General features: G+C 40.5%; 4 protein-coding genes across 7 annotated transcripts; 3 read left to right on the top strand and 1 right to left on the bottom strand.

The window, feature by feature from the left end:
• Positions 1-1,326: 1,326 nt before the first annotated feature.
• Positions 1,327-8,326, top strand: LOC129105451 (transcriptional regulator QRICH1-like). 3 transcript variants are annotated; one of them, XM_054616484.1, is made up of 12 exons: positions 1,327-1,454; positions 2,449-2,708; positions 2,813-2,878; positions 3,791-3,928; positions 4,012-5,187; positions 5,593-5,752; positions 5,980-6,134; positions 6,223-6,337; positions 6,414-6,522; positions 6,630-6,781; positions 6,878-6,968; positions 7,066-8,326. In XM_054616484.1, the coding sequence occupies exons 2-12, from the start codon at positions 2,460-2,462 to the stop codon at positions 7,247-7,249; spliced, it is 2,595 nt and encodes an 864-aa protein (XP_054472459.1). In that variant the 5' UTR covers positions 1,327-1,454; positions 2,449-2,459; the 3' UTR covers positions 7,250-8,326. The 3 variants fall into 3 exon arrangements, with proteins under 3 accessions (XP_054472459.1, XP_054472456.1, XP_054472457.1); XM_054616481.1 differs by having other exon boundaries at positions 6,630-6,793; XM_054616482.1 differs by lacking the exon at positions 1,327-1,454 and adding an exon at positions 1,586-1,783 and having other exon boundaries at positions 6,630-6,793.
• A 419-nt stretch (positions 8,327-8,745) lies between these two features.
• LOC129105462 (pseudouridylate synthase RPUSD4, mitochondrial-like) lies at positions 8,746-12,760 on the bottom strand. The gene is given in 7 exon segments (XM_054616500.1): positions 8,746-10,046; positions 10,504-10,601; positions 10,698-10,848; positions 11,160-11,253; positions 11,347-11,554; positions 12,196-12,259; positions 12,261-12,760. Coding segments are annotated over 7 exon segments (1,164 nt in total). The 5' UTR covers positions 12,609-12,760; the 3' UTR covers positions 8,746-9,845.
• Positions 12,761-12,935: 175 nt separating this feature from the next.
• Positions 12,936-16,561, top strand: LOC129105467 (WD repeat-containing protein 82-like). Its single transcript, XM_054616506.1, has 9 exons — positions 12,936-13,526; positions 13,751-13,851; positions 13,977-14,043; positions 14,796-14,895; positions 15,306-15,422; positions 15,511-15,666; positions 15,782-15,851; positions 15,939-16,081; positions 16,190-16,561. The coding sequence occupies exons 1-9, from the start codon at positions 13,366-13,368 to the stop codon at positions 16,220-16,222; spliced, it is 948 nt and encodes a 315-aa protein (XP_054472481.1). The 5' UTR covers positions 12,936-13,365; the 3' UTR covers positions 16,223-16,561.
• A 1,776-nt stretch (positions 16,562-18,337) lies between these two features.
• Positions 18,338-23,538, top strand: LOC129105466 (twinfilin-2-like). 2 transcript variants are annotated; one of them, XM_054616505.1, is made up of 9 exons: positions 18,338-18,362; positions 19,184-19,261; positions 19,366-19,544; positions 20,269-20,364; positions 20,455-20,559; positions 21,679-21,804; positions 21,926-22,076; positions 23,120-23,241; positions 23,371-23,538. In XM_054616505.1, the coding sequence occupies exons 1-9, from the start codon at positions 18,338-18,340 to the stop codon at positions 23,536-23,538; spliced, it is 1,050 nt and encodes a 349-aa protein (XP_054472480.1). The 2 variants fall into 2 exon arrangements, with proteins under 2 accessions (XP_054472480.1, XP_054472479.1); XM_054616504.1 differs by having other exon boundaries at positions 20,455-20,574.
• Positions 23,539-24,676: the final 1,138 nt, after the last annotated feature.

The raw sequence follows: 24,676 nt of genomic DNA, 5'->3' as shown, positions 1-24,676 counted from the left end.
AGTAGTCACATAAAGTGATAGTGTGAAGCCAACTAGACACGCGCCCTCTAGCATTGTTTAATGCCAAATCGCCGGCTTAATAGCTTGAAACTATACAGATGTGAGGGCCAAACATGACATGATATATGGAGAGTAGGCCAGATTGTATACATGCTGTACGCTAAAACATATACAAAAATATTCTGAGTCATAGTTAGAAAAAAGTTACTGTGTTTTCACAATTGTATGCAATTTTATTTGAGAAAAATATTATGGAGATACTTGAATTACTCCCTCCACCGCTTCCACCAGATAGCCCCTGCAGTCTGCAGTGAGTGTGGGAATTAACTCTTTCCTATCCAGTGTGTAGAGGACATAGCCTATGCACACAGCACATCTCTGTTGGTCCACCTTAAGACGGGCGAGAGGCAGTTTGTTGTGGAGGGTACTGGGGGAGGCCCTCAGCGGCACATGCCTGGCTCTTTAAGGCAGACTGGGGAAGTTATATTTTGTTAAAGGTACATGCATTCTAATGTTTACCTTCACCAGAACATCCCTGAAAAGCACTTTAACACTGCTGCTAAAATCTGTCAATTTTAAATCACTCAACCAGGAACTTGTTTTCCAGAGTCTTGTTGTACGGAGTCAAAACAATAGCAATAAGGGAGGTAGTTTGACAAAAATAAGTTTAAATTAAACTTTCTAAGTTTTCAAAGGCATCTCACAGGCATTGTGCCATATAGAGATATAAAGAGGCCAATGCACAACCGATTCAGCAAGAAAACAATAAAGATTGAAGTGAAGTGTTAATTGTGAAAGTGATTTCATTCAGATTTAATATCCAACTATTACATTACATTACAGTCATTTAGCAGACGCTTTTATCCAAAGCGACTTACAATAAGTGTATTCAACATAGGTATTCAAGAGAACTACTAGTCACCAGAAGTCATAAATGTGTAAGTGGCATCTAAGAGCATAAAACTATATCTATCTATCTATCTATCTATCTATCTATCTATCTATCTATATATATATATATATATATATATATATATATATTTATATATATATTTCCATCCATATTCCCTCTTCTATTATTTCCCCACTCTGCTTTTCAGTGCCACATAATAAAGGAATTAGGAGGTAACATATAATAGTACTCAATAATTGTTTTGGGGGGGATTTTTGATTTAACAAACAAATAATGAAATATGATAAAGCCTCACTATCCCAGACAACAGCTTGTGACATGTTGTACATTGATCTGTACACCTGTGTTCCTGTCTGAATGCCCTGCTGCCCTGCCGCCCTGCCTCAGCCTGCTGCTGTGTTCACGCCACACATCGGCAGGCCGCCACTGGCTGAGCAGTCTGGAGAGGAGTCGCGTTGTTTTTTTGGGGCCTAACTTCCGTCATTTTACATCTCACGGGATAAACACAGTGGAGGATTTCTTGCATGCGTCTCTGTGAAGTGTAGGTTGTTTTAATACCACTCGGGATTCAAATATATACATAAATATGTGCTTTTTTTGGGGGGGGAGCTGTGAAACTTGATTTACACCGTCGCGCGCCTGGCTCTCACGCTGAAATAAGCAGACGTCAGACCTCGCCCGCTCTCTGCTGCCGCTGTTAACATTTTTATCGCAATCTAATCACCGCATTGTTTGCGGGATTTTACCGCCGCTTCACGCACTGTGTAGTTAAGTGCATCGTGTGGTGACGATAGCTGCTAGACGTTTATCGGGTTTTTAGTTTTAAACGCCGTGCCTTGGCGGAAAGGAGAGGATTTGGTTTTATTTAAGGTAGCATGACAGGATCCAGAGCGCTCGAGCTAGCAGGCTAACGTTAGCACGACGATTAGCTAGCGTTATGTTATGTGTGCAGTGAATGGACTGCTGCTTTACTGTGTGTTCATGTGTGCTCGGAGCAAGTGTTGTTTGTCCAATAAGTCCAGTTATTATTATATTATCGCAGTGGCTTTCGGCGCTGTTTTTAATATAGTTAACAGTTGCTAGCAAGCCAACTCTCCATATGGGCTGTGACCAAACAGTGTCCTGCTAACACCGTGAAGCTAACGTGCTAACCCACTAGCTGTGCCGGTCCCACCATTATTATACAGTCAGGACGCAAAGTCGGGCAGCTGTTTTGTTTAAACATTTAACTGAAGTCGTCGTTCGTGTTATAACAGTTTATCTTTGGCTAAATGTGTGAGTGTAATGTAACTAGAAAAAGTTGACGCGTAGCTCGGTCATTGTATTGCAAACACAAATGCACTTTGTCCCGTGCACTGTGTTAACCCAGTCCCCCTATTTAACTAGCAGATTTAAATCACATTAGTCAGCTAATCATGTAATGCCTGTATAATTGGAGTCTCCCTCTGCATTAGAAAAGTATTTATTATAAGTCTGTGCTTCCAATGCATTGTAACTGTGAGCAGATAATGTTTGAAAATCTTTCATCTTTCCAGGTCAATTGAGGATGAATGAGCAGGACAGTGGGGTGGTCTCCTTTGATGAGTATGTACGGCAGAAAGCCCGCACCGTGCCTCAGCACAGGATGAAGGAGTTCCTGGAGTCCCTCGCCAAGGGCCCAGAGGTGCTGCAGGAGTTCAGCCAGCAGGGAGGGGCAGCCACCACCACAGCCATGGTTTACCAGCAGCAGGGCACCAACTGTGTATACACAGACAGCACAGAAGTGGCTGGCTCTCTCTTAGAGCTGGCTGGTCCGGTAAGAGCCAGTTATTATGATAGATATATAAGATGATATTATTGATTTTCTACACTTTCATCACGCTGCACTTCATATATGTACATGCTCTATGATTGGTACAGGTGACCTCGGCAGAGATTTCACCTCATCTTGTGCATCAAGGGTCTGAACAGCAGCTACAGGTGCAGGTTAGTTTATACGCCAATGTCCCTTATATTATGTCACACTGTGTTTGAATTGCACAAGACATATGGGGTCCTGCAGGGCCCAGAATCCCTGTCACAACTCACTGCCAAGAGGAAAACAACAAAGACGGCAGTGTGGTGTTTTGAGTTTTTAAGTTAAAGTTAAGTCGGAGAAGTAACTTTGCTCTCTCAGCTCTGAGGCTTTCACCCACTCACTGTTGAGAAAGGTGAGGAAGGATTTACATTTACAATACAAGAGCTAAATGTCAGATTCTGTTAATCAGTTTTTCATTATTCCCTTTGAGAATATAGCTGCCGTTCTTACTTTTAATGCGTTTTAAAATGTTCATAGTAACATATTCTATTGTTAATGCTTTTAAGTAACCCCAAATCTACAATTGTAATGATAAATCTATATTACAAAAAATAATAATTGTTTCTTAAACGTAAGGTGCCTCGTTGATCCATTCAGTAAAACATTTTCTTCATTCTTTAATAATTTTCTACTGGTTAATCCCCTCCGTGCTGCCTACTGGTTGTTTTGATGCGTGTGGCTAAACATTGAAGTAGAATCAATCATTCACCTTATCTCTATTGCTGCACTTGTGACTGTCACTTTGTCCTTACATTTTTATATATGACTCAAGCCAATTGTGGAAAATTCCACAATAGACAATTAATCTATTGTGGAATTTCACTATAACATAAAACATACAGATGTGTAACTTTTTCTGTGGGGAAGAAACTGTTTATTTGGTTAAATTCAATAAAACTGTGACGTGTAAACCGTTTGACCGGCTCAGTTTTGATAGCTTTTGGTAGTAGGCAGCTTCACATTTTATTATCAGAAATGTAATTAATTTGGAGATACACTTTACTGGCCTGTTAATATTTCAAACTCTTCCTCTGTGCCAGGTTCAGATCCAGGAACAGCAAGGCCAAACAGTTGGCCAGGTCCTACAGGTGGCCTCCCCCTCTCAGCAGGACCTGCAGGGAATCTCGACAACCCACTTTGTCCAGCAGGGAGAGCTCACAGAGGAGCAGCAGCAGCAGGTACAGGTTTTATTTAAACAGTCACCCATATCAAGTGCATCCATGTGATGCTGGCTTGTGACTGTGTCAACTGTGTTCCACAGATTCAGGCGCAGCTGGTTGCAGCTGTAGCTGGAGGACAACAAATCCATCTACAAGGAACGCAGCATATTCAGCTGCCAGGCGGCCAGCATATTCAACTTGAGGCAGGCCAACATATTCAACTACAGGGAGGCCAACAGATTCAACTACATGATGGCCAGCAAATTCAGCTACAGGGTGGCCAACAGATTCAGCTACAGGGTGGCCAACAGATTCAGCTACAGGGTGGTCAGCAAATTCAGCTACAAGGCGGCCAGCAAATTCAGCTACAAGGCGGCCAGCAAATTCAGCTACAAGGCGGCCAGCAAATCCAGCTACAAGGTGGCCAGCAAATTCAGCAAATTCATCTACAGGGTGGACAGCAAATCCAGCTACAAGGCGGCCAGCAAATTCAGCTTCCAGGTGGCCAACATATTCAGCTACAAGGCGGCCAGCAAATCCAGCTACAGGGTGGCCAGCAAATTCAGCTTCCAGGTGGCCAACATATTCAGCTACAAGGTGGCCAGCAAATCCAGCTACAAGATGGTCAACAGATCCAGATTCAGACCATAGAGGCCATGTCTCCTTCGCAGCAACAGGACTCTCCCAGGGATGCAGAGAGGAGGTCCACCACCGTCTCAACCGTTCTCCAACCTGCCAAGAAGCGTAAGGTTGATGTTCCTCTTTCCGTGTCGTACGCTGTTCCACAGGGCCAACAGGTGGCCACAGTTCTAGCCATCCCTCAAGGGCAGCAGCAAAGCTATGTGTCCCTACGGCCAGATTTGCTCACTGTTGACAGTGCACAACTGTACAGCACTACAGGAACAATCACAGGTCCCACAGGAGAGACCTGGACCATCCCTGTGTACTCCACTCCACAGCAGCAGGGGGTGACTCACATCGCCATACCACAGGACACATACAACACAATGCAAGTTACCACCACCAACGGTAAGGACAAAATGTCCCCCAGTTCCTCATCAAGGTCCACAGATGTGCAGTCGGTCTCCACTGGGACACAAGAGGAAATCGTACAGACCCTGTTCCCAGCTCAGTTCATGAACGGGAACATTCACATCCCTGTGGCAGTGCAGACTGTAGGAGGCACCTACAACACTACACAGTCGGTACACATATGGGACCCAAATCAACAGCAGAGCCAAGGGGAAGAGGGACAAGAGCAGCAGCTCCATCTGCAGGTTTGAATTGACCTTTTCATTAACTGATATGTCCTATGCTGTGTAACCCTGTTTTTCGATAGCTCAATGCATAAAATAGATAAGCAATCTTAAAATATTTCTCATGCTGTGATGAGGATGAAAAACATGGTAGACATGTATCGTTAAAGTCGGGAAATACTTCAATACCCGAATCCAGCAATTCAAAACTGCTGAAAGTGTTTGAAATAGCCCTGGTGTCTGTTTTTTAACTCGCATGTGATTTTTACACTGGTATTGAAAGATCAAATGTAAATCATTTTGCTTAATTATACCATTATCTAGCTCAATTATCAACATCCTGTGATTACAAAGATGCATTTCAGCCTTGCTGCCATTTGTTCCCCACAAAGCGTTAACTCACACTTTTATTTTGTTCTCCTGCAGGGCCACATGGAGACAGAGGGTCACGTCGAACCGACTACAGAGATTATGGTTCCTGTCTGCCTAAAGCCCGAGGAAGGCCTGGAGGTCTGGCGCCTTTGGGTGAAGCGAAAAAACGCAGAGCTAAACAAGCAGGAAAAGACGAAGCTTGCACCCATAGGACGTGAGTCATCTAACAATTATTTGAACACGCATCATTTATTACAAATGTGTCAAACAACACTGATATCTATAATTATAAATGGATACTTGACATTCAATTTTGTTTTCATTACTAATGTACTCGCTGTTCATATTGTTCTTAATAAACTCCTGTTTAAAACTAAGAAATAAGCATGCTTCCTTCACAGCACTAACAAAACTTTGCCTCTGCTCATCTCTCTGTTGTAGGTCGTCAGCCTCTGCGTTTTCAAGAAGACTTGGTGTCCAGCGCGGTGGCTGAGCTAAACTTGGGTCTCTCCCTGATGACGCAGGAGGCACGAGGATCAGAAGAAGAGCAGTTCACATCTGATGTTCTCTATTATGTTTTTTTGTGTATACAGAAGGTGAGTATCCCAATGCTCAATGATGTATGATGCCATAAATCTGTCTACTTAAAGATTTAAACACCTTTTTCTCTTTTTTCTTTTTCAGTATCTCTTTGAAAATGGACGTGTGGATGATATTTTCTCCGATCCGTATTACACACGTTTTTGCGGGTGTTTACACAAAATCCTGGATGGTTGGAAACCCAGTGTCCATCCTTTAGGTAAGAGAGAATCAACATTTATATTTAATTTAATTGTATTATGGACAGAATTGCTCATTGTGTGTTTTCATCTTAGGTTATGTCATCCCAAGTCACGTGACAGAGGAGATGCTGTGGGAGTGTAAACAGCTTGGTGCACATTCACCGTCCACATTGCTCACAACTCTTATGTATTTCAACACTAAGTGAGTAACCTCCTTACCTCGTCTCAGCACTGAATGACCTCAATGTGTTCTCTTTAATGACACAGACATGTATTTGAGATGTAATTACTCTGTGTGGTTTGTCACAGGCATTTCCACCTGACGACACCTGAACAGCACATGAAAGTAGCTTTCTCAAAGGTCTTAAGACACACAAAGAAGAACCCCGCTAATGCCAAGGACAAGGCAACCAGCATCCGCCTTCTCAAAGGACAAGGACTAAACAGCATAGGACAGAAAGGTGTTCAAAACAGTAAGCCACTTGTGTAAATGTTGCTATGAGTCCCAATGTTTGACAACAGAAGATGCTGTTGCTGACCTTTTGTGTCTGTTTAAGGAACTGATGACATGTATGAAGAGCAGGCCGAGGATCCAGAGAATCCCCTTCGCTGCCCCATTAAACTTTATGACTTTTATCTGTTCAAATGGTGAGTGCCTCAATCTCATAAATCCTGTGTAACTGGATCATTCTTCAGTGTTAATATCTTTTTTAAAAACTGAACTTTTCTTTATTTAACCTTCCAGCCCTCAAAGCGTTAAGGGACGTAATGACGCATACTACATGACTCCAGAGCCTGTCGTCGCTCCGAACAGCCCGATGTGGTACTCGTCTCAGCCCCTCACGACTCAGCAGGTGGAGCAAGTGCTGACCCGCATCATTGCGGTCCGAGAGATCCAGGAGATCATCGGCATTGACGGCATGAGTTAAATGGAGAGGACTTACTGGACTCGTGGGAACTTGGTCTCCTGTCACTGATTGTTGACTATGCAGTATCCATCCTGACTCTATAAACCCCAATGACCATCATCTCAAATCAAAGGGATCAATCATTATTTCTCTCTTGAGGAGTGCATCACAACAGCAAAGATATTTTTCTCTTCTTGATTTTTTTCTGTTTTCAGCTGATTGGTTGGACTTTTCTCTCTCTTGACTACCTTTGTAAGCCTTTGCCTCTGTAACCTTTAAACTGGCAAGTAAGGGACACTTTAGTCTCACCACTGCTGGACTGTGATTCACCTCCTGCTCTCTGAGCTCTGCGGAGGTGGTACATTTTCCTGAAAAAGTATCACAACGATATGAGGATATTTAACCCTTCAGTACTTAACCTCACAGACCATTTACCAAATTGTCTCTTCAAAGTCCAACTATAATACATGACATCTTAATGGACAAATACCAGGACCACTTCTCACAACTTTTTTTTGTATACTGACTGCATTTTGGATCATGTATTGATACGTTCAAAGTTGAAGAACTTGTGCCTGTTTTAAAAAAAAAAAATGACCTCATAATTTATGCTTGTGGATCATTGAGTGAGTTGATCCTCAGATATTCACAAGGTCAAAGTGCTATATTGTAGTCGTTCAGGAGATCAGAAACATTTTTTCTCAGGTCAAAGCTAGTGATTTGAACACCCTTCAAGGATTTTTGCCAACTTATTGCTTTATGTATAGAAGGTTATTAAACGGGACATACAGATGTAAAAGCCTTTGTTTAGTTAACAGTGTTAATCCTTGTATCAAAAGTCATGACAATTCAAAATTGAAGAGTATTTAACTCCAAACCATCTGGGGAAATGCAACTCTGAACTTTAAAATAAGGATTAGTTGGGGGCCTTTTCAAGAATGACTTTTCACACCAACGGTCTCCATACTCTATTGATGCCTCCCATGAGATGCCATGTATATTTGATTTTGGATTACTACATTGACAGAAATAGTTGTGATACAGTTCTGCTTCATTTGTTTATTACTAAAAATCAGTTGTATAGCATTGTTCGGTCATTTTCCATCTGCTAATTTTATATAACTTCACTGACTGGTGCAGGGTTAGTGTATTTTTTTTGTGGGTCAACTCAGATGTTAGCATCGAACCAAAAAGCCAACTGGCTCTGTTGTTAACAAAAGTTTATGATACTCATTACGTTATGTTCCTTGAGATAATCTTCACAAATGAACAACACTTCAATATAATTCATATTAGTGACAGAGCTGCCAATTCTCACACATTAACCGTGTGGTCCACACAATTCAATCAATGAACAAGGTAACGCCCCAGAGAAATGCAAACACATTTCACATCATCTGAACGATTTCTCACTCAGAGTAAAACCAAAGGCTTATTTTTACCTGATATCTAAAACTTGATTGATATGCACGCACATTTTATTTCATTTTCATTTTATTTAGAATAAACAGCTGACATCTGAAACTTGAAAATGACAACAGGATAAACAAAATGATCCATACGACTGTGGATATTTGAAGCTTTAACAAGCTCAGCTACTGCAACTTCACCTACAAAACCCAGCGTTAGCGTGTCAAACGCACTTTTGGAAATTTTAAGACGAGGCTCCCTTAGTTCTCCTGCGGCACACATTGACACGTGGTGGAATCAGAAAGAACAGTCCTGAGGGAGTTATAAGTGTAGCATGACGTTTTCAGTGATTCACAATATCTTAGTGAAATGTTTTCAATTTGTCATCTCCAACAAGCCTGTTGTTGAGCAGAAAAAAACGATGTGATGTAGAATAATTAATCAAAAGATAAGTTAGATGTGCACATTAATATTGATGAAGCACACCACCAATGGTGAAGGGCCGAACATTTGATCGTGCATTCAATCATCTTAAATAACTTGAATACCAAAGACTGTATAAAATATGGGTAGTTTCCATGACACCACCCATAGGTTTCTGAAGAGCTGTTGTAGGCTCCGGCCTTTGTAATCTCGGCAGTGACTATGCCTACCTGCAGCCTACTCCCAGCTAATCCAAACAGAGCAAAGAGGCGGATCGACGGTGGAGCTGAGGCAGGCGCATGTGAGGCAGCAGAAGAGACAGCTAGCAGCTAGCGACCTTAGACTGCACCCATCTTTCACTTAAAGCGGCCTCTGATGAGGTTATGTGTCCAATGTCCCATTTAGCAACAATCTTTTAAAGACACGCTAAGGCCTCAAATTCACGAGAGGGGCATTTACTGACTTATCTGATAGTAGAGCAAAACTTTAAAATCTCCAAAGCATGTGTTAACTACAGACCTTTATTTAAGGAATTTAACCAAAAACCCATAAACAAAAAAAAAAAAAAAAAAAGGACTTTGAGACGAGGGAACCCAAAGGGCAATAATGCGAACACATTTCTGTGTTTAAGGAGTGCAGCAGTCTATAACCCAGCTCGATATCATTTTATTTCCCATTTAGTTCAGTTGGCACACATTATACACTTTTCCCCCACGTTGCAGTCTTACATCCTTCACAGTCCATTACATACATTAAAACATCACTTGGATCGCTGAAGTAGTTATTAATAGTCCTTTTCATCAGGAAGAGTTAAATACAGTTGTTTCAATGTTTGTGTGAAGTACTTTGGTAGAGGACAGGACACGCTTATCTCGGCCTGATTGGATCCTGGCAGCGTCAGCTGTCGAGCATGCACGTGAAGAGGAAGATACCGGATCTTGCTCTGTTCCAGTCCAAGCTTTCCCAGCACACGTTCTGGTAACTTCTGTGCACCAAAATGAACAGATTAGTAATTTATTATGTTAATTAGTGACAGAAACTGAAATCTTGTAGAAATGTAGGTCATCCTGTCCTGTTTGTATAATAATTTAATCATATAACTTAGTGTAAGCAACAAAAATGTTATTTAAACATTTGCTGGTTTTCCAAAGGCCACAACCTTAAGGTGGGGCAATGAGACGCCTTATCAAAATGTTTGCTCTGTGGGAGGGAGATGAAAGCACAAGATGCAGGTCGGCTCATCACCAGCCCATAGTGTGACAGTTAACAGATATGTCTCAGTTTGTTCTCCTCCGATCAACACTGAGATCAAAGAGCAGCTGATGGCACACCACTCCTGTTTAGGGGGCATTTGCTAATTGTTAGCGGTATACTGCTAACCTTCTACTGGCATCTGTTACTTGTAAACCTGTTCTATGTGGTACATTGTAAACATATTTTACCTGAGGTGCCAGTTTGCTCCAGTGGGAATATTTGTGGTCACCAAGAATGGGGCATGTCAGAGCAAGTGCCATGTGAACCCTCATCTGGTGCTTCACTCCTGTGGACATAAGAAAACCCGACATGTAGAGAAGAAAAAAAAGACTTCTTAAAAAGAAATTCAACAAAATGAATTGGCACTGGACACCAGCCTTACCAGAAAAAGCCTGGAGCTCCACGAGGCTGCAACCACTGCTGCTGTCCAACACTCTGTACTTGGTCACTGCAGGATGTGCTTGCCTATTGGCACGGACTTTGGTCACACCGTCGCCAGCATCATTCATTCTGAAAAGAGGACTGAGACCCATCTGAAAAAACAAAAACATGTTTTAATGAGTAGTTCTATAATAACTTAATTTAACAAAATCAATAATTATTTAATGATAAACTAATAATTTACTTGAAACATCTGTAAAACGCCAATACAGAGTGTTCAATTTACTGTACAACATCAAACAGAAAAGAAAGCAGCTCTTTGTGCTTGTGAAGCTAAAAGTGATACTTTTTTAAGCCCATTACTACAACAATTTCTTATCATATTTGGAATAAATTTTCTGTAAGATAATTAACTGACAATAAACAAATTATTGCAGCATTAAAACCACAGAAGAAGAGGCACCTTGTAGTGTGGCCGAGAGCCCGTGACCTCTCTCTCTATGACGGGGATGTCAATCACTCCTTCTGATGGAACCGGTACACCGACTGTGATGACCCTGAGCCGGAACAGTGAATACATGAAGGACTAACAAAACATGTTGATAATTGAACCTCTTTTCTTCTATCCCCACATCACAACTGTATCTTACCAGTACTTTCTCTGCACTTGGTTATTTCTGTGAAGGTTGTTGATGTGCTCCACTCCTTTTTCACTCCTGGCCAGCAGGAGAACTCCTGTTGTTTCCTTCTCCAGCCTCAGACATGGGAGCAGCTGAGAGTCAGACTTGATCTTCATCCCATCCATCATTTTGGAGAGAACCGGCAGCACAGAGGCGATGGATGTGGCCCCACCGTCCTCTGAGAGCAACAAACACAAATGTACATGTATTCAGGTCCAGATTCTCCAACTTCAGCAAAATTTGACATTTCTACCAATATCATGTAGATAAAACCTTTTCCAATACCGATTCTTTATAACTAGATAGTATGATCTCATCATTGGAATAGAACCCTGTAAATATATCAGCAGACCACTATTATTTGCAAATAGTTGCTTATTATCATCAGTATGGGCACTACAGTATTGCATGTTGGCAGATATGCCAAGTAATTTAGGTGTGCAATTTAAGATTTCCTTCCACTATCCATAAATCTTCAGAATCTTATTTTGGTCTTTATCAGAAAACAATGAAAATCAATCCCATAAGAGTTCCTCAGAGCCAAAGCAGAATACTTAAAATTGCTGATTATTTTCCCAACCAAGAGTCCAAAACACAAAACAGACAACAGCCAATAAGCTTTAATAATGACAAATGATTAATAGACAATTATTCTTTCAATTGATTAATCAACAAATCCATACAGCTCCTAAGAAATCCCCATACATGCTTTTTTTTAAACCAAATCCCACACAAGGCTTCAGATATGTAACACAAACTCTCTTTAACTGTAACGTTACACACTCACAGTGTACATCGGTGTAAGTCAATCATTCTTACCTCTGACAGGAACACCGTAAGGTTTGTTGATGACCACCACATCCTTGTCCTGGTACAGCACACTTCCTGTGGAGGTGTTTTGCCAGCACGTTAGGGTGAACGTGTTGCAGCTGCAGAGTGAACCGCTTCAGCTCCATCACCCTCTTCTGCTGGGCCGACAGCAGAGGCTGCTCCGCCGCCTGCGGCTGCGACTTCTCCTGCTGGACCTTCTTCGCCAGGTCGATCGCCCTCAGTTGGGGCTTCTCTCCCGTGTCGGAGCCCGGAGCCGGTTTAGCGGCGGTGGCATGACCCCGGCGGAGGGACGGTGCTGCCCCCGGACACCTGCAGCAGTTTGTCGGCGGTTTACCCAGAGAGAAGGCGGTGGTCAGGCCGGATTTAAAGTCACTGCGCGCTATTCTTCTACAGCTGTTCATTGTGGAGTAAAGACAGTTCACATTAGCTGTGAGACACAAACAAACTCCAGAGGACACATGCTCGCCGTTTCCTGCTTCTGACTTCCGGGCTGCACCTTTCAGAATAAAGTCAATAAAGGCGCACAAACTATTTTCCACAAATCTATAAAAAAAAAAAAGCTAGAAAATTCAGGAATCCAATATTTTAATAGTGGTAAAATGGGTTTGGTAAAATCTACACTCGTTCAGTCAAATAAGAGCACTTTTTTTTTTTGTAATACACCAGATTAAACTCGCAATTTTCGCTCATAATTTAATCGAGTCGCTCCTTCCAAATGTGTTAGAAAACATATGTCTGACCTTCAAAACCAGTGTTTTAAATTACAATGTATTACAAACATTTCCTCTAGTGGTGTGTCGTATTTCCTGTTTCTTACAGAAGGTACGTTTGTTTCCTCCCCCGCCACTGGCCGATTCGTTGAATCCACTGAATGTAATGGTGATTGAGAACCCCGACCCCCCTCCGGCAGACAAGGACATACAAACCGAGCGCGTCGTTGAGTTGCTCCATGGTTGCATGCTGTAGCGTTTGGTTTTATTTTTGTTTATCTAAAAATGTAAGATTTTATTTCGCATCAAGGCTCTTCTAGGATATTACCCCATGGAAAGCTCGCGAGAAACGACTCGCGGGCTTCATTAAATGAGAGGGAGCTGATGGAGAGGTCTCTATCTAGGTTTCACACGGTTTAGGCTACTTTGTATTAAAAAAGCTGCAGACATGAAGATCACAGACGGCGTGATACGGAGTTTTAGAGTTGCCAGATCATATCGAGAAAATGCACAGAAGGTCAACTGTGTGGACTTCAGCCCAAATGGTGAAAATGCAATATCAAGTAGCGACGACGACTGCATTGTGTTATATGACATCCGAGAAGGAAAGTAAGTGGCCAGTGTTATCATTACATTAAAAACAGTAACTATGGCAGTCATTAACGCCCCCAAATACAGGAAAAAGAATGATCACTTCCCATATATACATTGATTAAATATCTTAAGATGAATTGGTCCACATGAATGAGTCTGGATCAGGGCAGTGCATTGTTCACTGCGGGTCATCAGGTGATCAAATGTGTAAAATGTTTAAATATTCTGTCCTTTCTCAGGCCTGAAAGGACCCTGTTCAGCAAGAAGTATGGAGTAGACCTCATCCACTACACACATGGAGATGCACAGACAGTAGTCTACAGCTCAAACAAACTAGATGGTAATGACTCAGTACTGTCTGTCAGCTGTTGGCACAAAGCACCAAACATACAATATAAACTTCAATATAATACAACTTTTATGTGCTCTGAAATGTTAAAAAATAATGTCCTTTGTGTCTTGTAGATACCATCCGATATCTGTCACTCACTGACAACAAGTACATCAGGTATTTCCCAGGTCACACTGCAAGGTGAGTACAGAAAGAAAGGAAAGAAATGTGGCTATTTCCACTCACAAAGCAATTATGAATACAAAGTATGCACACAATGTGTAAAAGTACCATCAAAGTATATACACATTTGGGCAGCAACCACAACTATTTAATTGACGAATCTACAGATTACTTTATCGATTCATGGGGAAATGATTTATATAAAACATCCGAAAACAGCTAAAAATGTCAATCACAAGTCATCAAATGCCCAGTTTTGTTCAATCAACAGTCCAATACTCAAGTTATTTAATTTACTTTAATGTTCAGTCAAGGAAAAATAGCAAATCAGCACATTGGATTAATTATTGTCGATAATTTTTCTAATCGTTGTGCACATCCTGTATTTATGCTCCAACACGTGTTTACTGAATGACATCTCAAACCTAGTGCAAACTAAGAAGCTATCATGTGCATTTACACATGATCTTAAGATGTACATGTTTTACTCTTTACATCTGTCAAGTTGTTATTTTGATTGGCTCATAAAAAATATTGAAAAAATATGTTCACATGTTCAATCAAAGTTTTACAAATACACAAAGAAAGAATACATTTCTGAACAGCATAAACACAGAATATTAGCATGTTTACGTATTTATTTTCTTCATAGCAACCAGTTACAGTCATCATTGTGTTTCACTTATCTTATCTGGTCTTTTTTTTAGCTTCTCTAGAATGATGGTTTATTATTTAATGGTTAAAGTTTGTTTGTTTTATTTTTATTTTAGAGTTATTGCTCTTTCGATGTCACCAGTAGATGATACATTTATCTCGGGCTCGTTGGACAGAACAATCCGGATCTGGGATCTGCGTGCTCCAAACTGTCAAGTGAGTAGTCGGGCTGGCTCATTGCACTTCCTCTGCTCTCCGTGAACCGTTACTCAATTGTATAATTACAGCTACTGCTACAGCTGTTACTGCAGGACTTTCCAGATTACTGCACATTAAGTTACTGCACATCAGTAGGTTTTAAACAACCTTTGTAATTATAATTTGTCCTGTGACCACTGGGTGTCCCCAGACCTGCTTTAGGAACTATTACTACACTGGGATCTGCCCTCTCAAATAAAACACAATGCTTTAAGACATTATAACGTAAACAAAGACCGAAATGGACCTAATTCATTTTGGAAGGATGAAATATGGTTGTAAAGCTTTTAGAATTTCTTGATCAAGAAGTACTGTTGAAACGTCTTTCTTTTTTTCTTTGGATTTATTTGTATGTGTTTGTGTTTCAGGGTTTGACTAATCCACTGGGAAAACCTGTCTGTTCCTTTGACCCTGATGGGCTGATATTTGCTGCAGGGGTGGAATCAGAGGCCATTAAACTATACGACCTCCGAGCTTTTGACAAGGTAAAAATGCTAATTACTGTGTGTACTGTGCGTTATTGTTTTCACTGTTATGCTGTATTATTAATGCATGTAATCTCTCTGTGAAAAGGGACCCTTTGCCTCCTTTGATACGAGGTTTAATCGTGTCTGTGACTGGACTGGACTCAAATTCAGTAACGATGGGAAACAGATTCTCATCTCTACCAACGGAGGGATGATTCGGGTCCTGAATGCTTTCAATGGATCTGTGCTGCACACTTTTTCTGTAAGAGACGTAGAGTAATTTAATCACATTGCAACAAACCTACTGAATTACACCTGTCTATATATTAGCCTTCTATGACTACTTGAAGGTGTTGGCTATCTTTGCTTATGTTTAGGGCTACAACAACAGTAAAGGCATCTCCCTGGAGGCCTGCTTCACTCCAGACTCTCAGTTTGTCATGATTGGTAAACAAAAATAATCAATATTAATATTCTGGTCACTTCCTTTAAGATATCTGTTGCGACAGTGTTAAAATGTGTCTTGCTGTGCAGGCTCAGAGGATGGCAGAGTCCATGTTTGGAGCACTGAGAGTGGGATGAAGGTTGCTGTGCTGGATGGGAAACATCCAGGACCCATCAACACTCTGCAGTTCAACCCCAGATACATGACGTTTGCCAGCGCCTGCACTAACATGGTGAGATCAACCTTATCACGTCAGTCTCTCATGTACAGCAGCTGATGTTGGACAAACTGCTATGAACAGAGTGCTCATTTGCTTTTTCTTCTTCTGTTCTCTCAACAGACATTTTGGCTCCCGTGTTTTGACGACACGTAGAGGGACGTTGCCAAAAAAGAGTCCTCGTTGTTAAACACATCGCAACTATGCAGTGATGTAGCATTATGTGTTGGACTGCCTTCCAGCGAAAAATATTTTACTTTTACTTTCATAATTTTTTACCTGCGGTATTTTTAAACTTTGAAAGGGTTGATGTCGCTGTGACAACAAAATCACACATACCTCAATTTTTTATTTAATGCCATTCAGTACATTTTTTTTAACATTTTAACAGTGTCTATTGATATTTCCGATGTTTCTTTTTAACCATGTCACTTGATTTTTCATGGGAAATTTAACAAGATAATAATCAGTGTTTGTAATAAAGTGTTTTAGATGAAAATAAGTTTTTGCCTCTTTGACATCCTTAGTTTTATCATATTTCAGATAAATCTTGATGTACAGTATTAGGGTTGTTGTTTTTTCGACAAAAGTATACAATTTTTGAGGATGAGAAGTATTGTGAGTCACAATTTCTTAAAGCTCAAAGTCACTTCTTCCCATCGCTTGTTTTGTCATTTGTTAGTTTACCATCACATAGGACAAGGTAAAGCAGAAAATCCTCACATTTATGAATCTGTAACCAAAGTTAGGACGTTTTTGTTTGAAAAAACAAATTCAATTTATTGTCGAAATACTTGCTCATAAATGTTCCCTCGATTGATTGATTGATGGGTTAAATGCTTCAACCTGATATAGTACAAATTTATGGGGCACATTTACTAAGAATATTTGGATATTTTTTACAATTTCTCCCAAAAATAAAAGACTAATATTAATAAGAATCTACTAGTTGCTTATCACAACTTTTCGAGTCTTTATAAATGTGCCTTTTTTTTTTTTTTAGATAATTAATGTATTAGTATATTGGTGCTTGTCAGAACAATGACACTGACATGAGCTCACTTAGCAGATGCAGACACAAGTTCCTCAGTCAGTAAACACAGATGCGAGCGTGAGAGAAACGTCAGCGGTTTTAATCAGTGTAATGAATGGGTGTTTTTCTTTTTTTTGTGCACATAAAGTGTGTCTTCCTGAAGTAGAGGAGAGGGGTGGGGGTTCTGTTGAATAATGTATAGATGCTTGGGTTGTGCACTCACCGCTGAGTGAATAATGGATGATCCCATCACAGGTAACCTCACAGGTACACACTTATCTTTCTCTCACCTCCCTCTATTATGTGCGTGTGTGTGCACACAAAATATGTGGAAGGAGAGCAATAAGGTGTGGTGGTTTGAGCATTTGGCACTCACATTCTTACCATTCTTTCCACTTTTTGCACCCTCTTTCGCTTCTCCCTATCACACATCCTGTACTAACCTATGAGTGTGTGTTATGTGTGTGTGACCTTGATGAGTTTGTTTGTGTTTTTGTCAGTTGCCAGTAATGGATCCATTAGTACTCACTGTTCAGGAGCAAACTCTTCTCGTGTTCTCATCTGGAGCTTTTGACCTCACACTTTGTGATAAAAGTTGTTTATATCTTTTTTATGAACTATTGAATGTAACTTTGCCGATGAAAATGCACTGACCACATATACATGAAAGCCCCCCATTCTTGCTCCATTGATCAATGTTGAAATGTAGCGGTCAGATTGTTGCACGGTGTCACATTTCTCTGACTGGAATTTGAGATCATGCAGTCTGCTGAGCTGATCAGTCACAATGTGAATGAGTGCTTAAATGTCGTTACATGTGGCGCACTGACAGCATCTAAAAACACTGTACTGACCACTGAAGCCATGAACAGTGGATTTCTACATGGCCTCACACACATTACAGAACAGGACAATATGTGACCTGGGAGACGCTCCCCCACCGAGACTTTTTAAGAGTTGGGGTCATCGATACGCAAAGAGTTTTAGATCAGTGGTTAGGGTGACATATCCGCTGACAGGCACGTTATTACTCATCAGTCACAGTTCCGCAGATTGTGTTTCAAGTGCTAGGAATCTCCCAAGTCACCCTCGAGGCGTTTATGTCACTGATGCGCATGGGTCCATCTGTCTGCCATCAGTGGAGAGACAGCCTACCTGTTGAGCAAGAAGAGCGAGGACACAGAGACCTGGACCTGGTCCTTCTTGCATGAGAGGAGAGTGAAGCTGACGGCCAAAAGATGTCACACCAAACCGGAATTAACGGTAAGTTCGTTTTTTAAAGGAAATCGCTGTGTGTTTTCTTCGAGCAGGTGTTTTTTTGTGTAATAGTTTGGTGCAAATTCAGTTTAAGTGCTTTTCAAATGATCTTTTTAGCTTTTAAGCTGTGACATGTCATGTAATAAACCCTCCCAATCTCACTGATAATATTCTCTGATATCCTTTTTTATGATCATCTTTAAGTGCTCCCTTAACTTGATAAACTGGCTGATCCTAATAGATAGTGGACTGTAGAGGCTGCACATCTACAAAAGTGTAGGCCTGTACAATATACAACTTATAAACAGTTAAATTATCCATCTTTTATGTTGTGATACCAGTAATCATGATATGTATCACCTACAGGCATTTGTGGATAGTTTTAAGAGCTACGTATATATGTGTGTTATGGCATTTGGTAATTGGAGCGTTGGGGGACGGGTAGGCAGAAGCATACCTCTCTCACCTTTCTCACCTGATCTTACATCATTTATGAGACCACTGCGTTTGGTAACCATGGTGAGAGAGAAGCAGGGAGGGCAATAAATAACTAACTCTGGTTTTCAGTACCAAACTTTAAGTCATGGGTTTGAAAACTGGCGTTAAATTTGGCTGTTTTCACGTTCCGACTGAAATTTCTCAGTTGTTCTTTGCTACAATCGTCTCCTGTCGTGACCGGCCACGCCATCACTGTAGGTGATGGCGTGACCCTCTGGCAGTGGATCAAATTTTCTCCCTGAAGTGGAGTCTCAGGTTCTAACCCAACTGTCTCACCTTCTTTCAACCCCCCTCCTCAGTTTTGACTTGTCCGCCTTATATTACTTTAGCAACATCGGAGCTGAAGGATTTCCTGGCCCGAGCGAGGGGAGGTGCCATCAGAATAATGAAGATTGTGATCAGAAATGGTAAACATGAGATGTTTCTAGTAATCAAAGAGATATGACACAAGTAAGCTTTCAAGTGACTTATCTAAAGCCTGAGATGCTGATAAACGTTTTTTTGTTTACAGAGGAGTTGGTGTTAGATTCATACAGAGAGCCAGCACACAGCTGGGACAAGGATTACGATCAGTTCCTGCTTCCTCTGCTCACGCCTCAGGAACCCTGCTACATCCTCTACCGTCTGGACTCCCAGAATGCACAGGGATACGAGTGGATCTTCATCGCCTGGTCCCCTGACCAATCACCAGTATGTCTGGAGCGTCTCAATGATATGATCACTGAAGGAATTTAGTCATTCAAAGTCTGCTGCCCAAAAAATTTCCCTAACCCTGACACCAATCCTAAACTGGACTTAATTAAACTTGTCTGTAAAACTGTTATAAAACTTAAACTTGGATAACATTTAAAGTTATTTTCAAGTGCTGGCAAAATAAAATTTGTCAACATAAATTTAGGCTAAGATCGTATCAGTTACCACGATGGCTTTGTGATTTATTGTTTATATTTCATTATACAACACCTGCCCTGAAACACATTCAACATATGTGATCTGAAGATACATCATTCGACCTTTGAATTACAATTTCCTACCAAAAATGACTAAAACAGATAAAAAACTAAATAAAACAAAGCATGTACAAGAGAAACACCATTGTGTCCAACAGTCATGTTTGAAGACATAATACTCTGCTTTGAACTATAATGTGTTTGATACTGCGGGACACAGATTTGATCAGAGAAACTCTCCCCCTTCAGTAGGTTGTTGTAAAAAACAACTTTTAGTGTCAAACTCTGCACATACATCATTCTGCAAAGGGAAGATCAAACATCCAAGTAAAACACATTTGTGTGTTTAAAATGTACAAACCCTCAATGAACAACACAAAAAATGGCTACAGAAATCCAGGTTTAAAACTATGGCTAAAGTTATTGTTTCACTATATATCCCTGTCTGTCCTGGTACGTGTTAGGTGAGGCAGAAGATGGTGTATGCAGCGACCCGTGCCACGCTGAAGAAAGAATTTGGAGGAGGTCACATTAAAGATGAAATGTTTGGCACGGTCGAGGTGAGTGAAACCCCTCCAGCATGTCGACTGATCCTTGACTCTTGAACTGCCGGTGATTAAGTTCCATCCTGTTTGTGTGGCTGTTTGCAGGATGACCTGTGCTTCCAGGGATACCTGCGACACATGACCTCCTGCTGCTCCCCGGCTCCACTCACAGTAGCCGAGCAGGAATTACAACGAATCAAAGTCACAGAGGTAAAATCTAAACAGGTCAGCTTGTTTATACAGCAGTTTTAAACAACCCGCAGTTTACTAAAGTGCTTTACACCAGTGTTGTATTAATCTAGACCAATCTTGGTCTCGAGACCACTTGTTAAAGGTTCTCTCTGTCTCCTGATCCACCACTTTTTTACTCTGTCTTGTCTCAGTCTGACACAATGTCAGGCTTTTATTTCAAGACCAGAACTGCAGGGATATCACTAAACTGCCGTTCCATTGTTTAAAACATTGTTATGGTTACAGTGATTGTTCAAAGAAAACAAATGAGAATTTTCGCACATGATTTCACCTCTGCAATGTCATTTGATTATTTTATCAAGACATTTCTTATGGCACACTTATACATACTCACATATACAGGTTATACAGCAATAAAATAGGTGAATGGAGAAGAATCTTGATTTGTTTTCTTTGGGGGTTTTTGAATGTAGATCTTTCAGATTAATTTGAGGAGTTCCTATGGTTTGCATGTTCCACATTTATCACACTGGTCTGGTCTTGGCCTTGACTTGGGCTCTCAACACCTCAAAGTCTTGGTCTTGTCTCGGTCTCGATAAGCTCTGGTCTCGGTCATGACTTGGTTTCGGTTTAGGATGTCTTGACTACAACACTGCTCTACACAGTATAAAGGAAAAAATAAATAGATTTTGAGCCTGGACTGAAACTTTCGATGGTGGGGGCTGATCAAACATGTAGAGGGAGGCAGTTCCACAACTTGATCCCGGCCTTAGAAAAAAGTACAGTTACCTTTACGCCTTGAATGACTAACTAAACTATACAAACTGTCTGAATATGATATGAAGCGTATACATACATTATGTGCACTGTACTCATTCTGTATACTTCTACTTTCTTCCTGCAGGATAAAGTTGTGTGGGTAAGTACAATTTATTTCTAATACAAATTCAACTGCGTGTGCATGAAGAAGAGATTTAAAATATTTTGTATCCACAGGATGAACGTAGAAGAATTGGGACTCCAACAGCTCGAGCGAAGGTTTGTCAGAATGTTTGACTCACTGGCATTTTATTTTCTGTCATGTGTTGGGACATATCAACAGGGTCTTCTGTTTTGTTTTGTTTTTTTATCCCACAGGTTACAATGGAGTTTGGCTTAGACAAAAGGGCACAGACTCTTCAAGGTCTTGCATTCCCGTTACAAGAAGAGGCCAAACGAGCTCTGCAGCAACTCAAGCAGAGACGCATCAACTACATACAGCTGGTGAGCCCAGACATAAAACCTTCTTATTAATTACATGGCGTGCAACATGAAAACAAAAATAAAATTGTCTGTGCGTGACGTGACCCCTGAACAAAGCCTGTTTGTGTATGTTGTATTGCAGAGGTTGGATGTAGAGAAAGAGACCATTGAGCTGGTTCACACCAAACCTACAGAGACCCACGAGCTTCCCTACAGGATTCCCACAGATTCACCCAGATACCACTTCTTCATCTTCAAACATTCCCACCAGGGCCAGCGGCAGGAGGCACTGGGTCAGTACAGTCTCACTGCAGATGTGAGCAGAGTGCTGGACTAATGCAGGGAGGCAAAGTAACATCACGTTCTCTTCAGTTAGCTTTCTAAATTAAATTATTTTTTCTTTAATAGAGTGAAGGGAGCTCCATGTGAATAACAGAGAAATTATGACAAAGACTATTGAATTTATTTTTATTAAAAACTTTTTTTCAGTATTTTTTTCCTAGAATCAAATCCATCTTTGTCAATTTACTCCCTGTTTGTCCTAAACCCAAGCTTAAATATGCACTAATCTGTATTTTTACCTCTTTCATAATGGATCATGTGACCATGTTTTCAGTATTTGCCACATTACTCAACTCTGCAGTTTCACAGCTCTTTTAAACCTCGTCCCCAACAGCAGCAGGCATCTGTTTTCAGTAATAAACCCACTTTACAGCAGCACCAAACAGCAGACTGTAACTAGTAGCAGCTCGCTGGTGAACAAAGTGGAGCATTTAGCAGCAAAAGAGACAGATATTTATTCAGGAGATGGAAGTCAATGTTGAGTTTTCAGGTTCAGAATCAAAAAAGCAGCTTTCAGACAATCTTAACTCATTGGTCTTTTAACAGAGGCCGCATGTAGTTTATTAGATGTTACTCAAGGACTGGTTCCGGTATCTTTGTATACTAGTTTTCAACACAAGCACTTCCACTGCTATTTGATTACAGTTAAGTGATAGCACACCAATATTCAAAATTGCCAATCAACTTAGTGATTAGGAAGTTGCCTCAGTGGGATATAACAACACAACAAAGTCACATAACAGTAAAGACACATTCATAAGAAACAAAATACTTAATGACCATTTCCCTATAAAAATATATACATGAGTGGATGTAAGATTTTGGTCCAAGAGTAAAATCTAGTGCAATAAGAATAAAATCCTTTAAAATACAGTTCTAGTGCTCTGTTTTTGTAAAGTGCTGGTGCAGAATTGGGGATCTATATTGTAATTTGATGGTTCTGCAGTAAGTGCAAATATCAGCTGCTTAGGTGCCGACTTTATGTTTCTTCCAGTGTTCATATATTCGATGCCTGGGTACACCTGTAGCATCAAGGAACGGATGTTATACTCCAGCTGTAAGAACAGGCTACTGGACGAGGTCGAGAAAGACTACCAGCTGGAGGTCACCAAGAAGGTACAGGTCACCAAAATCAGCCGCAAATAAGATAATAACAAATAATATATCACCAGCGATTAACAGTTAACAAGGTTTATCCATAAACTGGTCATCTTATTGAGTGTGTGTGTGTGTGTGTGTGTGTAGATGGAGATAGACAATGGCGACGGCCTGACAGAAGATTTCCTGTACGAGGAGGTTCACCCAATGGAGCACGCCTTAAAACAGGCCTTTGCCAAACCCCGAGGTCCAGGAGGAAAGAGGGGCAACAAACGCCTCATCAAGGGTGCAGGGGAGAACGGGGAGGAAAGTTAGACAATACGCGACACACACACACACACACACACACACACACACACACACACACACACACACACACACACACACACACACACACACACACACACACACACACACACAATCCACTATACACAAGTACACATGCACACCAACACTATATCTATGAATTGACTTGTTATTTGACTGTTTAGCTTTTAGCCATTTCTTCTATTTACTGCGGTCACACATTTCACTCTGAAAACAGGAAGAAAAAAATGTATCCACCACAAAGCAGAATTCCTTATATTCAATCACAGGAAAATATAAATGAATTCTGCTTCATGGTGGATCTATTTTTTTTCTTAAAAAACTTCTAAATGGGAAAAAAATGTATGAAAGTGCTAGCTAAGATTTGTATTGAAAGTACACTCAAGGAACTGCTTTGTCAATGATTAAATCTGATTAAGAACACTTTTGGTATTTTGAGTCTAACAACGGTGATGGCTGATATGCGGACACAGCTTTTGGTTTATTAAGATTTAACTAAGCTGATTGTATATGAAAACATGTTCTTAAACCCTGTACCTATCCACCAGTGTGTCAGTCATTACAAACTATTGTTTAGCCATACTAACAGACACACAGAACTTTATTATCACTTGAAGTCAAGATATAAAACTTTCCAAAGATACAAAATATGTCATGCTGACTTTTGAGGAAATGTGTACAAAATGTTGCAAAATATATCTTAGGTTTGAATATGTCACTGTGAACATAAATATAGCTTCAATAAATACTTTTTAACAAGCCGATAAACAATCTGTATGATACTGTCAGACATTGTGAAGAATATTGCAAAAGGAATATTACATTTTGAGAAATACTTTTCTTGCTGAGAGTAAGATGAAAAGATCAATACAACTCATGTTTGTACATTAAATATGAAACTTCAACCAGCAGCCAGTTAGCTTAGTTTAGCAAACTAACTGAATTTGCTTACAAGTACCTCTAAAGCTCCATAATTACCACATTATATCTCAATTGTTTAATCCATACAATAAACGATGTATAGCCCTCTGATAACAACTTGATGTTAAAAGGTTACAATATTGTTTATGGTTATATTATTTTCTTGATTAATTAACATTTCTCCATTACTGTCCAAGATGAAAGC

The sequence above is a fragment of the Anoplopoma fimbria genome, chromosome 17 (assembly GCF_027596085.1).
Source record: "Anoplopoma fimbria isolate UVic2021 breed Golden Eagle Sablefish chromosome 17, Afim_UVic_2022, whole genome shotgun sequence".
Taxonomy (NCBI): Eukaryota; Metazoa; Chordata; class Actinopteri; order Perciformes; family Anoplopomatidae; genus Anoplopoma; species Anoplopoma fimbria.
This window is presented reverse-complemented; position numbering and strand designations above follow the sequence as displayed.